This window comes from Tasmannia lanceolata, unplaced genomic scaffold (assembly GCF_043159265.1).
Source record: "Tasmannia lanceolata isolate RefF3 unplaced genomic scaffold, GAP_Taslan_0.1 ptg000003l, whole genome shotgun sequence".
In the NCBI taxonomy this organism is placed as follows: domain Eukaryota; kingdom Viridiplantae; phylum Streptophyta; class Magnoliopsida; order Canellales; family Winteraceae; genus Tasmannia; species Tasmannia lanceolata.
In genome coordinates, this window is record NW_027518680.1 from 13832533 (window position 1) to 13845423 (window position 12891).

The 12891-nt window shown below is 37.0% G+C and overlaps 1 protein-coding gene and 1 long non-coding RNA gene across 5 annotated transcripts in view; one reads left to right on the plus strand and one right to left on the minus strand.

The window, feature by feature from the left end:
* The window catches only part of LOC143861391 (arginine--tRNA ligase, cytoplasmic-like), a 29763-nt gene extending 17378 nt beyond the window's left edge, over nucleotides 1-12385 (plus strand). For both annotated transcript variants that reach the window (XM_077372316.1, XM_077372314.1), the window contains exons 15-18: nucleotides 1235-1324; nucleotides 1413-1481; nucleotides 11476-11574; nucleotides 12151-12385. In XM_077372316.1, coding sequence (XP_077228431.1) covers nucleotides 1235-1324; nucleotides 1413-1481; nucleotides 11476-11574; nucleotides 12151-12261 — 369 coding nt within the window. In that variant the 3' untranslated portion in view covers nucleotides 12262-12385. The remainder of the gene's footprint in view (nucleotides 1-1234; nucleotides 1325-1412; nucleotides 1482-11475; nucleotides 11575-12150) is intronic.
* On the minus strand, nucleotides 4278-7176 carry LOC143861385 (uncharacterized). Of its 3 annotated transcripts, XR_013239959.1 has the most exons (6): nucleotides 7153-7176; nucleotides 6581-6675; nucleotides 6190-6291; nucleotides 6020-6093; nucleotides 5823-5874; nucleotides 4278-5628 (listed from the first exon to the last, which is right to left on the minus strand). It is a non-coding gene; the product is annotated as an uncharacterized LOC143861385 (long non-coding RNA). The 3 variants fall into 3 exon arrangements; XR_013239958.1 differs by having other exon boundaries at nucleotides 6190-6675; XR_013239960.1 differs by lacking the exon at nucleotides 6581-6675 and having other exon boundaries at nucleotides 7026-7170.
* Nucleotides 12386-12891: the final 506 nt, after the last annotated feature.

Here is a 12891-nt window from a genome sequence, read left to right on the forward strand (position 1 = left end):
TGCTTAATAGTCCCTAAGAAACGCATATTATCCAAGCAGTCCTAGTTTTAGAAAATAATTGCTAAAACGTCCCTAAAACTAACATACGTCAATTTTCTCCGTTAAAAATTTTAAAATGGCAAATTTGCCCCAACCCTATTAAGCGGTTTTAGCCTATTTTGATTTCCCTTCAAACATTTTCTGAAATAAAAAATAGCAGAAGATAGGATCTCTTCCAATATTTTCGACAAAAGTCTTTCAACAAAAAATTAATTTAGATCAATTTCATAATAAATTGAAAACCCCTCTCTTTGGATCGGTTGGAGTTATCTTTTTTTTATGTGTAAATAAAGTAAGAAATTTTAGGAATATTTTTTCCTTTGAAATTTTTCCAGATAATTCCTATCCTAGTTGGATTCCAAGAAAATATTTCTGATGGAAAATTATTTCTTAGGAAATTTTTTTCATTAATGATTAAAAGGGGAATTATGTCTGATTAATTTAGAGGGATAACATCATAAACCGAGGGTAGAGTTACAATTCGATAACATGTTAACAACTTTGTAGGATTTTACAAGATTTTTGTCAAAAACATTGGAAGAGATATGCTTTTCTTAGGGACTATTAAGCAATTATTTTGCCATGTTGGGACTAATCATCAAAAATCACTTGAATTTTTTGTTTGGTTTCTATTTTCTCTGTTATATTAAAGCCTTTCTTCGTGGTAGGAAAAAAATTTCTTGTTATGAGTATTTTCTTTAGATGCGACCATGGTTTTAAATTTCGTCCGATTTCGGATTTCAGTTGGGTTTGAAACCGAAATTTAGCTGAAATCCGAAATTTTGCAAATTTCCAAATTTCTGAAATTTCAGTAATTACAGCCGAAATTTCGAAAAAATGATTTAAAAAAAAATTATTATTCTGAAATTTCGGCCTCAATTACCAAAATTTGGAAATTAATAAAATAAAGCTTTTTTTTTAATTACCGGATTTCGGCTGAAATTTCAGAATTGCTTCCAAAAATTCGGAATCGAATCGAAACTGAAATTTAAATCCATGGATGTAATACGAAACATATTGCATTTCATACATCTACTTTCTTTGTTTCCTCTAACTGGCCTGACATTATCATTCTTAGCTAGTGATACTATTTTTTATTTTTATTTTTTTATGTTAGTATCATATTTTTATTTTCCATTTCATTGGTCCTTTCCAGCCTAGCTGTCTTCTCTTATCTTGCAATTCTGATTAACAGGGAAATACTGCCGTTTATTTACTGTATGCGCATGCTCGTATTTGTTCAATCATACGTAAATCTGATAAAGATATAGAGGAGTTAAAGCAAGTAAGTTTTTTATTTCTTATGATGTGCCTTGTGAGATTGTTTCTTTCTTTTTTCCATGATTTGTGTTTCATATATTCTGGTCCATCAGACGGGAGACATTCTCATTGGCCATCCGGATGAGCGGGCTTTGGGACGTCACCTGATCCAATTCGCAGAGGTAGTAATTGGATTGCAGAACATATTTTTGCATATAGAATGATAGTTTGCATCTCTTTTGTATCATTTAAAGATTTTTCTGTTAGTCGGTCCATTACATTTCAGGTGGTAACATTCTAACATGAATGCTTAGTTCTCTGCTTCACACATCCGCAGAATCACTTGCAATCTTACGCGCGCGCGCACACACTCTCTCTCTCTCTCTATATATATATATATAGATATATATATATATATATATATATATAGAGAGAGAGAGAGAGAGAGAGAGAGAGGTTCCTGCGCAGATAGCTTATCTGCGCTCGAGTGCAGGAAACAAGGGTGGGGCCACATTGTTGGGGTGATCCTAAGCATTCATTTGAAAGGCCCCATCATGGATGGGGTGTGTACCAAAAATCAGCTTCATTGGATCATCATAGGGTGTCCATTTGCGGGGTGAAAATGGACAACTACTGTTTGTCCACTAAACTGCCCATTTTTTCACCCCACAAATGGACACCCTAAGATGATCCAATGGAGTGGACTCCCTATCCATGAAAGGGCCTTCCAAATGAATGCTTTGGATCCCCCCAACAATGTGGGCCCACCCCTGTTTTCTACACTCGAGCGCAAATAAGCTATCTGCTCTCGAGTGCAAATAAGCTATCTGCTCTCGAGCGCAGAAACAATATTCTCATTATATTGGATCATCCTAACCCTTCCATTTGTGAAGAGAAAAAATGGGCAGATTTGTGGACAAACAGTATCTGTCCATTTTTCCCTCCTCCCTCCACAAATGGACACCCTAAGATGATCCAATGGAGCTGATATTTGGTGGACACCCTATCCATGAAAGGACCTTCCAAATGAATGCTTTGGATCCCCCAACAATGTGGGCCCACCCCTGTTTTCTACACTCGAGCGCAGATAAGCTATCTGCGTTCGAGCACAGAAACAATATTCATTATATATATATATATATATATATATATATATGAGAAAACGGTTCCTACACATATGTGTAGATAAGTTATCTACACACTAGCTTAAAATACAGTGGGGGCCACATTATTTGGGTGATCCAAACCATTCATTTTTAAGGCCCTCACATAGATAGGGTGTCCATAAAAAATCAGATCCATAGGATCATCCTAACCATTCGAATTGTGGAGGCAAAAAATGAACTAATTTGTGAAGGTTTAAAGACATCCATTTTACCTCCACAAGTCGTAGGGTTGGGATGATCCTATGGATCTGATTTTTTGTAGACACATTATCTATGTGAGGGCCTTTAAAGTGGATGGCTTGGATCACCCAAACAATGTGGGCCCCCACTGTATTTTAAGCTAGTGTGTAGAGAACTCTCTACACATATGTGTAGGAACCGTTTTCTCTCTATATATATATGAGGAAATGGTTTGTGAGCAGCTGTTCGGATAGCTTATCTGAGCATGGATTTTTAAAACAGGGGTGGGCCCACATTTTGAGGGTGATCCTAAGCATTCATTTGGAAGGCCCCATCATGGATGGGGTGTGTACCAAAAATCAGCTCTATTGGATCATCCTAACCCTTCCATTTGTGGAGGGAAAAAATGGGCAAATTTGTGGACAAACAATATCTGTCCATTTTCCCTCCACAAATGGACACCCTAAGATGATCCAATGAAGCTGATTTTTAGTACACACCCCATCCATGATGGGGCCTTCCAAATGAATGCTTAGGATCACCCCCAAAATGTGGGCCCACCCTTGTTTTAAAAATCCATGCTCAGATAAGCTGTCTAAGCAGCTGCTCACAAACCATTTCCTCTCTCTCTCTCTCTCTCTCTATATATATATATATATATATATATATAGAGAGAGAGAGAGAGAGAGAAGGGTTGCTACTAACGTTAGCAGCACAAAACAAGGTCGGGCCCACATGTTTTGGGGATCCTAAGCATTCATCTCAAAGGCCCCATCATGGATGGGTGTGTACCAAAAATCAGCTCCATTGGATCATCCTAACCCTTCCATTTGTGGGGTGAAAAAAGGATCAGATTTGTGGACAAACAATATCTGTCCATTTCCCCACCCACAAATGGACACTCTAAGATGATCCATTGGAGCTGATTTTTGGTACACACCTGATGGGGCCTTTGAGATGAATGCTTAGGATCACCCAAAACATGTAGGCTCAACCTTGTTTAATGCACTCGTTAGCAGCTATCTTAGCTGCTAACGTTAGCAGCAACCCTTCTCTCTCTCTCTCTCTCTCTCTCACACACACACACACATACACACACACACACACACACACCACAACTTTGAATGCATACGGTTCAAAATAATAAGAAGGGATAGATTAAACAGCTTCTTGTTCCTAAAAGTGTTGCCACCTATATATATATATATATATATATATATATATATATATATGAGGAAAAGGATTGTACGCTCGAGCGTACCAAGCTTATGGTACGCTCGAGTGCCCAATCACATATGGCCCCACTTTATTAGGATGATCCAAAGCATTCATTTGAAAGTCCCTATCATAGATAGGGTGTGTACCAAAAATCAGCTCCATAGGATCATCCTAACCCATCCATTTGTGGAGGGCAAAATGGACAGACCACAAATCTGCCCATTTTTGCCCTCCACTTTTGGAGGGGTTAGGATGATTCAATGGAGCTGATTTTTGGTACACACCCTATCTATGATAGGGCCTTGCAAATGAATGCTTTGGATCACCACAAAAAATGTGGGGCCCATGTGATTGGGGCACTCGAGCATACCATAAGCTTGTGCGATGCACGGGCAACCAAAATGCAAAGGGCTATTTAATGGACTACATTACAAAAAAACTGTCATAATTATAATCTTCTTAAAACTTTTATTTGGGATAAATGAATGACAAAAAAGAGAAACTCACACTTATAGAAACAATTAAAAAGTTCAGATAGTGAAATTTGTCTGCAAATCACAGTAAACAGTAACAACGTTTTACTTCTACATAAATTGGAAAGCAAAAAAAGTCATTGGAGGAACAGAGTTGCACCACAAAAAATGAAATTAACCTTTTCCTTTGGTAGGTAAGCAGAGATTGAACCTCCGACCTCTAGGTTGAAGAATAAAGCCTTGATCATTGAAGAACAAAAGGAACAGCTAAACCTGTGGTGATGGCATCGTGCCTCTACCAAAATTTTCTAAATAATCAAGGATCCTTTGAAAATACAGGAAAAAATGTAAAAATGAACACTCAACAGCTATGCTTGTGCTAGTAGTATTGTGCTTCTGCTAAAATTTTCTAAATAATCGAAGAACCTTTGAAACATGTTACATTGACATACTATTCACAAATCTGTTTCAAAATGACATTAATAGTAGTAATTAATCATGATGCAGCAAGTATATACAATATTTTTTTATCTTCCTAAACATTGATACAATGAGAATATACATCAAAAAACAGCCATCAGATATAATGCATTCCAAATACAACATAGAATCCAAGAAGATGAGTAAAATAAAAAAGGAGAGACATAGATAACAGCACATCAACACCCTCCTCCAAAACCCTTCATCTTCAAAACCCTGAAGGGTCAAGTGTGATGATGGTTGATTTGAAATAGGTTTTGATAAATTCATGAAACATAAAATAGGGTTTAGACAGTAAGCCATTTTATATTAGGTTTTAATATTTAGGTTAAACAGTTTGTATTTTTCAGTTGTACTCCATGTAAATAAGGATGAAAGATAAAACCCATACTTGTGTTGTGCACTTTTCCTAAAATTTACTTTTGTCAGTACAAAACTGATTACTGTATTGAAAACTGCCTTATTTTGAGTCCAATAATCAGTTTTGGACTCAAAATCGATTCTCAAAATCCAAAACGATCGGGGCCTTTGGATTTTGAGAACTGATTGGGGGTCCAATATTTTGAGAACTGGTTGGGAGTCCAAAACTGATTAATGGACACAAAATTAAACGTAAATTCGAGTCCAATAATCTGCTTTGAACTCGCAATCGGTTCACAAAATCCAAAATAAACCGGGACTAACTTGAAAATAACTTGGAAAAGAGCAAATAATAATCTCAAAAGTCGGAATGAATGTTACCTGAAGTCATTACCTCATGATTAAAGCAACTGGGGCTGCAGCTAGCCCTATCATCCCACCCTACTAAAAAACTAAATAAAAAACAATTTCATTATTGATTCCAATGGTAAATTCCTCAGAATAAAGCATAAAGCATATAATTAATATATTAGAAAAGAAGAGATTTAAAAGAAAGAGATTTCTTGCATAGAGGACAAAAGAAAAATGAATGGAAGCAGGAATAATCTGATAGGAAGAACAACCTCTCTATACAAAGATGAATCACCATAATTTTTTCTTAATTATGCTGCATAAAGAGATGGGTTTAGCCCAAACACCTGCAAGAATTTCGGAAGTCTAATAATCAGCGATTAAGTATTAATTAACTACCATGTTGATAGTGATATAATACACATCAGAATCCTCAATCACAGGATGTAGGGTAAGTGTATATGTCCAAGATAAAAAGGAGGATATAAGTACACAATATTTAGCTCTGAAGCAACTGAAAAGCTATCATGGCACCTCAAATCCTTATGCTCCTGCATCACCTTCAGCTGCAAATAGAACAAAAATAAAAGGTACAGTCACCCATTAAAACGGTACGGAAAAATAAAAAACAAAGATCAGATTTGTTTCTCAGCAGCCCTTACCTTTGTGACAACATGGGCAAAGAGCATGACCAAATACTACAATGAAAACTCTCATTTGAAGCTTTTCTTCACTCGAACAACTCTTTCCAGCTCCAGCTTATGCTCTGTCAATATAAAAAAAGAAAAGAAAAGAAAAACAGTTAAATCTCCTCCGTTGGAGCAGCTATCAAACACTAAGGCCCAATGATCTATGCCAATCTTTTAACAAACAATAACTCTCTAAGGCATTTTCTCGAACACTTCCCCTGGAAACTTCATGGGTCTACCCATGCATTGGCATCGCATGAAAAACAGCAAAAATTACACCCACAACCACAAGTATACATGATAAAAAGGCCAAGCAACTGGATAGTAAGAAATGCTACTATGCATATGGGTTTAATAGCCTAACCTACGCATTCCCATAGAAGCATTGTCTCTGTGTGTGATCATAGAGGTAAAAAGAGCTTATCACCCAAACGAAATGTAAATGGATAATGCTGCAACCTACAAGTGAGCAGTTAGATTCCAGTCCCTGCAAGTGAGCAGTTAGAAAAGCAACAGAGTAATCCTAATTTCAGACTATTCCATCCCAAAAAAATGTCAGACTATATATATTTTTTAATGTAACAATCTAAAACAAAACAAAATCAAACTTGCAAAAGACAAATTTAAATGAATAATAAAAATTGGAGGATAAAAAACATAAAAAAGCTTAATCCTATAAAATACCCTAACCCTAGCTCCAATGAAGAGAAGCAGAAATGGTAAAAAAACCTAACCCTAAAATCATGGAAGACACTGTAACCCTAACCATAATGTCTTGAAAAGAAATGAAGGCATTAAAAAAATCCAACCTAAAAATTAGAGTATAACCCTAACCCAAAAGGCAAGAAAATGAAAGGGTGGCTTATCTCCTTGACCACATCGAGAAGCATAAGAAGAAAAACAGAGGTGGGTTACAGGTAAAGGTGAAAAACGTACCAAGTAGAGCAGTGAGGGATGAAGATGTCCACACATTGGTTGCTATAGCAGATGTGGAGGAGAAGGGTTTTTCAGAGAAATCAAGAGAGAGAGCCCAACGTTTAGGATGCGTAGAGGGTGAAAGACCCGTGGGAGGAATCTGGTCAAAATAAATATCCAAGAGACGTCTGGATACGGCTCACTGAACTTCCTATTTTATCCTTACATATGGATGTACATACAGTAGGGTAGTGAAGGGTTTTGTGGTAAAAAAAAGCCAAAACTAACGTGTAAATAGGAGAGAATTTTGCAGAAAATGAAGAAAATTCTGGGTTTTCTTTTTTGAAATGGAGAATTTTGCAGAAAATGAGAAAAATTCTGGGTTTTCTCTTCTGCTATATATATATATATATATATATATATATATAGAGAGAGAGAGAGAGAGTAATGTGTTCCTGCATAAGAGTGCAGACAAGCTTATCTGCACTCGAGTGCAGAAACAGGGTGGGGGCCTCTTCATAATGAAGCTGCTGCAGATGACAGCTACGGTCGCAATAGAAGCCTTTTTCATGTTCGTCAAAGAAATGCCATGGCAATATAGAATTTCTGGACCACTAGTTGTGTAGTAACTTCAACCCTATTGCAATGAATAAAGGTGATGAGTAGAGAAGGTCGGAAGACGTGTATCCTGTAAAAGGGGAGACGTTAAACAGGCACCAATTGAAACTTTTGTTGGGCATTTATAAGCAATGGCAATATAAATTGCCAGGACAACACTGAGAATAGCCTGGAACATGAAGGTGATGATGGAAGTCAGCATTCTTCAGAAGGCAAACATATTGTCGGTCAAACTGATAGATTCAGTTTTATAGCTGCACCGTTTCTAATGGCTACTAGGAAACTTAGCAGGGTAAAAGTTTGTCCCAAATAGAGGAACTCTGTGGAAGACGAGAGAAGATTGCCCTCCTGCCATACGTAGCAAGGGGCAGTAACACAAATGATATGGAATTTGTCCCATTGCAAGTATCAGAATTTGTCCCTGATAGAAAAAAGCATAAGGGGTTTTCAGGGATAGATGGGGGAGAGGAGAGGAAAGGAGAGGTGGATAGGCCGTACCGGGTAATAAGTTTTCTTTAAAAGAGGGGTTATTAACTCAAACTTCTGAGGGAACAGAAAATTAAGGGCACAGAGAGGGATGTCGTGGGGAGAGGGATGGAAGGAGGGTTTGAATGTTTTACTTGTACAAACAGGGATCTTAAAAGAGTTGGGCCTTAGAAGAAAAGAAGAGAGAGTTTTCTTTGTTTTCTATTATGAGAAAGTTTTCTTTTCTTGATTGATGTTATCGGCTCTAACATCCACTCAGTTGTGGTATAGAAATGACAAACAACCCAATTAGAAGTGCCTAATTATATTAGGAAATGGTTATGGAGTGACTGACAACAATGAGAAGAAGGAAGACAGTGTTGGCTTTGGTGCCTATATCTTTTTTTTTAATGGTATTTGGTGCTAATATCTGCGGGCTTACTATTGGGTTCTGGGCCATCCTCGCCAGGTCAGACTTTGAATAGGTTTGTAGCATTGTAGTTGTGGCAATGCTGAGTCGACAGAGATGGTGGTGCCACCGCCTTGGTTTTCAGGGTGGTTTGCACCAAACTTATGGGAGGCATTGACGGTTAGGGTCAGGTATTAACTAATGCTAGTGCAAGTGCATCTGAATTCGCCCACGTTGCCATTGGAATCATTAGTGAGGCGTTATGAAAGGAGAAAGGATGGGCCTCACTAATGTTTTGATTGTGCTAGCATTATTATTAGTAATTTTGATTTCCCAGTTGGAGAATAGGATATAGTAGATTAATTAGTGTTTCTTTGTTACATCCCTTACCTCTGTTGTTTCCCTTCGGTGAAATTAGTTCCATTGTTTTAACATCGTCTTGAAAAGAGTAACAAGCTGGGGCAACATTACCGTCCCTATTCCCAATACGTCACAATAAAACAAAATTGGGCATGTGTAGATATCAACCCCAAACACATACAAACAAATATATTTACTATATGAAATTTGCGCTGACAACTATAAATTTAGGAATTTTGCACTATGCTTGTTTGTTCTATTTGTTTTGCTTTTATTTTCTACTTATAGAGAAACTAATGTATGCATCTATCTTTATATTTAGAATTATCATCTGTATGTAAAAAATTTCATATGTTAGTTCTATATATTATGGGCTGTGTTGCATGGATTCGGATTCACGTGTCGAGATCTGACACGGATTCGAGGTGTCGGATTCGGCAAACCGCAAAAAGTAGGATTCATGGATTCGGTAATTTTTAAATAAAATAAAAATTTAAATATATATATATATATATATATATATATATATATATATATATATATATATATATATATATAGAGAGAGAGAGAGAGAGAGAGAGGAAAGTGTTGGTGAGCTTAAGCTCACCAAACTTATGGTGAGCTTAAGCGCCCCAATCACATGGGTCCCACATTTTCTATGGTGATCCAAACCATTCATTTGCAAGGCCCTATCATAGATAGGGTGTGTACCAAAAATCAGCTCCATAGGATCATCCTAACCCCTCCATTTGTGGAGGACAAAAATGGGCAGATTTGTGGAAAATAATGTCTGTCCATTTTGACCTCCACAAATGGATGGGTTAGGATGATCCTATGGAGCTGATTTTTGGTACACACCCCATCTATGTAAGGGCCTTTCAAATGAATGCTTTGGATCATCCTAACAAAGTAGGCCCCAATGTGATTGGGCGCTTAAGCTCACCAACACTTTCCTCATATATATATATATATATATATATATATATATATATATATATATATATATATATATATATATATATATATATATATATATATATATATATATATATATATATACAGAGAGAGAGAGAGAGAGAGAGAGAGAGAGGAAAGTGTTTCTAAGCACATGCTCAAAAACACATGTGGCCCACATTTTTTGGGGGATCCAAAGCATTCATTTGGAAGGCCCTTCCATGGATAGGGTGTGTACCAAAAATCAGCCCTATGGGATCATCCTAACCCTGCCATTTGTGGAGGGGAAAATGGGCAGAAACATGGACACACAGTGTTTGTCCATTTTCCACTCCAACTTTGATTGGGTTAGGATGATCCTATAGGGCTGATTTTTGGTACACACCCTATCCATGGAAGGGCCTTCCAAATGGATGCTTTGGATCCCCCAAAAGATGTGGGCCACATGTGTTTTTGAGCATGTTCTTAGAAACACTGTTCTCATATGAGGAAAAGGATTGTACGCTCGACCGTACCTAAAGTTAGGTACGGTAGAGTGCCAAATCACAGGGGTCCCACATTTTTGGTGGGCATCTAAACCATTCATTTGCAAGGCCTCATCATAGATAAGGTGCATACCAAAAATCAGCACTATTGAATCATCCTAACCCCTCCAAAACTGGAGGGCAAAATGGGCAGATTTGTGGACAAACACTGTCTGTCCATTTTGGCCTCCACCAAAAATGTGGGACCCATGTGATTTGGCACTCTACCGTACCTAACTTTAGGTACGGTCGAGCGTACCATCCTTTTCCTCATATATATATATATATATATATATATATATTTATTTATGAAAATTTTGAGGATGAAGGGTTGAGGCCTTAGTGTTTTATTAAGAGAGTTGAAGAAGAAGAAGAAAGGGGGCTCGATATTCTAGGGTCGGGGCTCTAGGGTTTTTAGTAAAAGAGTTTGGGTTGTGCTTTCGTATAAAAAAAATTAAGGAAACATGTTTAAAGGGAAAATATAAAGGATTCACATTTTAAAAGAGACAATGATGATCCATTCAAAAAAAAAGAAAAAAGAAACAATGATGAGTCGGATTCATCCGTAAAAACAGGATTCGTGCAAGACACGGTTATGACAAGAATCCGGGTGTGTCCCACATGAATCCGTATCCGATTCGCGTGTGGAGACGTGTCGACACAGATTCGGCATAAGGGGGCAAAGAATCCATTGAATGCATAATTGATGTACTTTGATTTGGAATATAAAGAGCAGACCATCCTCTTTTATGTTCGAAAGTAGCCGTCTTGTTTTCTATTGTTTGGCCAGCTGAGATGCACCAATCACATTTTGTATATAGTATATCCAACAAAGTTATTTTTCTTATATAATTTATATAATTCTATAATACCGTATTAATATGGAAGTGTTTGATTCGAGGATTCAAGATGGCCATTTTTTGCAGTCACAAAATCTCATACGTTTTCATTTTGAAGTTACCATAACTGATTCTTTTAATTTTGGTGGTTGTGAATGTTATTCTGTAATTTCAGATCGTTGAGGAGGCTTGCACCAATCTCTACCCGAATATTTTGTGCGAGTATCTCTACAACTTGTCTGAAAAGTTCACATCATTCTATACCAACTGCCAGGTATATCTATCCATCTTATCTATCTACCTTGTCCATCTGTACTCGATGCACTTCTTGGAACTGGGCCACTGCTTGATTGAATACCTGTTATTTTCCACTTATAACTTTGCTTCATGCAATCCCTAGTCAAGATAATGCATTTAACCCCAAACTAATTCAGATTCAAGCCTGAGTTGTACTGAAAACTTAACGGTCGAATACTTGGTTTAGTTTTTGGAGTGCTTTCCCAAGTTTATTTCCAGTCCTACCCGGTTATCAGTTTTTCTTATAACTTGAAACTGGGTCTAAATTAGGTGGGCTTAAACTGAGTTTCCCAAGCAAGTTCTTAAACAGGTATAGATCAATGACTGTGAAACTGGGTCTCAGTTGGGTGGACTTTTAAGTCTTTAACTGAGTTTCTCCAGCAAGTTCTTAACTGTAGAAAATAGAGAACCAAAGACAAATATATATGAAGGGCAGAACGATAACAAATTTGGGTGTCTCTTTTGTTTTCATCACCTTTGAAGAGGAACTGCTCAAAGCTTTACTGTCTACTCAAGCTTTTTTGTTTTTTTTTGTGGTTGTGAAATTGGGCAGGTTGTAGGATCTGCTGAAGAAACCAGCAGATTGTTGTTATGTGAGGCAACAGCTGTTGTGATGAGAAAATGCTTTTATCTTCTTGGGATTACCCCAGTATATAAAATATAACAAAAGTTATGATAGTTTTCCCCTCAAGTTAAGGGTTCTTCAAATTCAATGTAATTGTGGTTAGAGATATGTTGACAATTTAATCTTATTATATGAACAAAATTTTGGGTGATCAAATTCTCCTGATACTTGGGTGGAAGTGCCTGTTTTAAGGGTTATCAAAAACCTGAAAACAAGATTGCTTTTCTTAAAAAGGGGGCAATGGGATAAAATGACAACTATGCCCCCAGATCAGGGGTTAATGTTGAAAAAATACCACTTTCTTACACATCCCCATCGACTGGCAAGGAACAAGGACCAGAGTAGCACTGCCTGATCAATATGGCTCTTGGGAAAATCTTGGTTTGGCTAAAGGAGATCTGCTGCTTCTGAAATATAAATCTGAAACTTGGATTTTTACACATTTAGGATTAAAAAGTGGATTGTGTTAAAAACTCAGATTTTTGCACTTTTATGATTAAACAGTTGTGTTTTAGGCCAATAGGATTATAACATTGGATTTTTATTCTATTAGGATTTTACATGTTTAGGCTGATAGGATTTTATGTTGATACTGTTAAAAACTTAGGGGCCGTTTGGATACGAGGATTTTAGATTCCAGGTTTTAGTTTGAATACAGTGCAAAAGAGA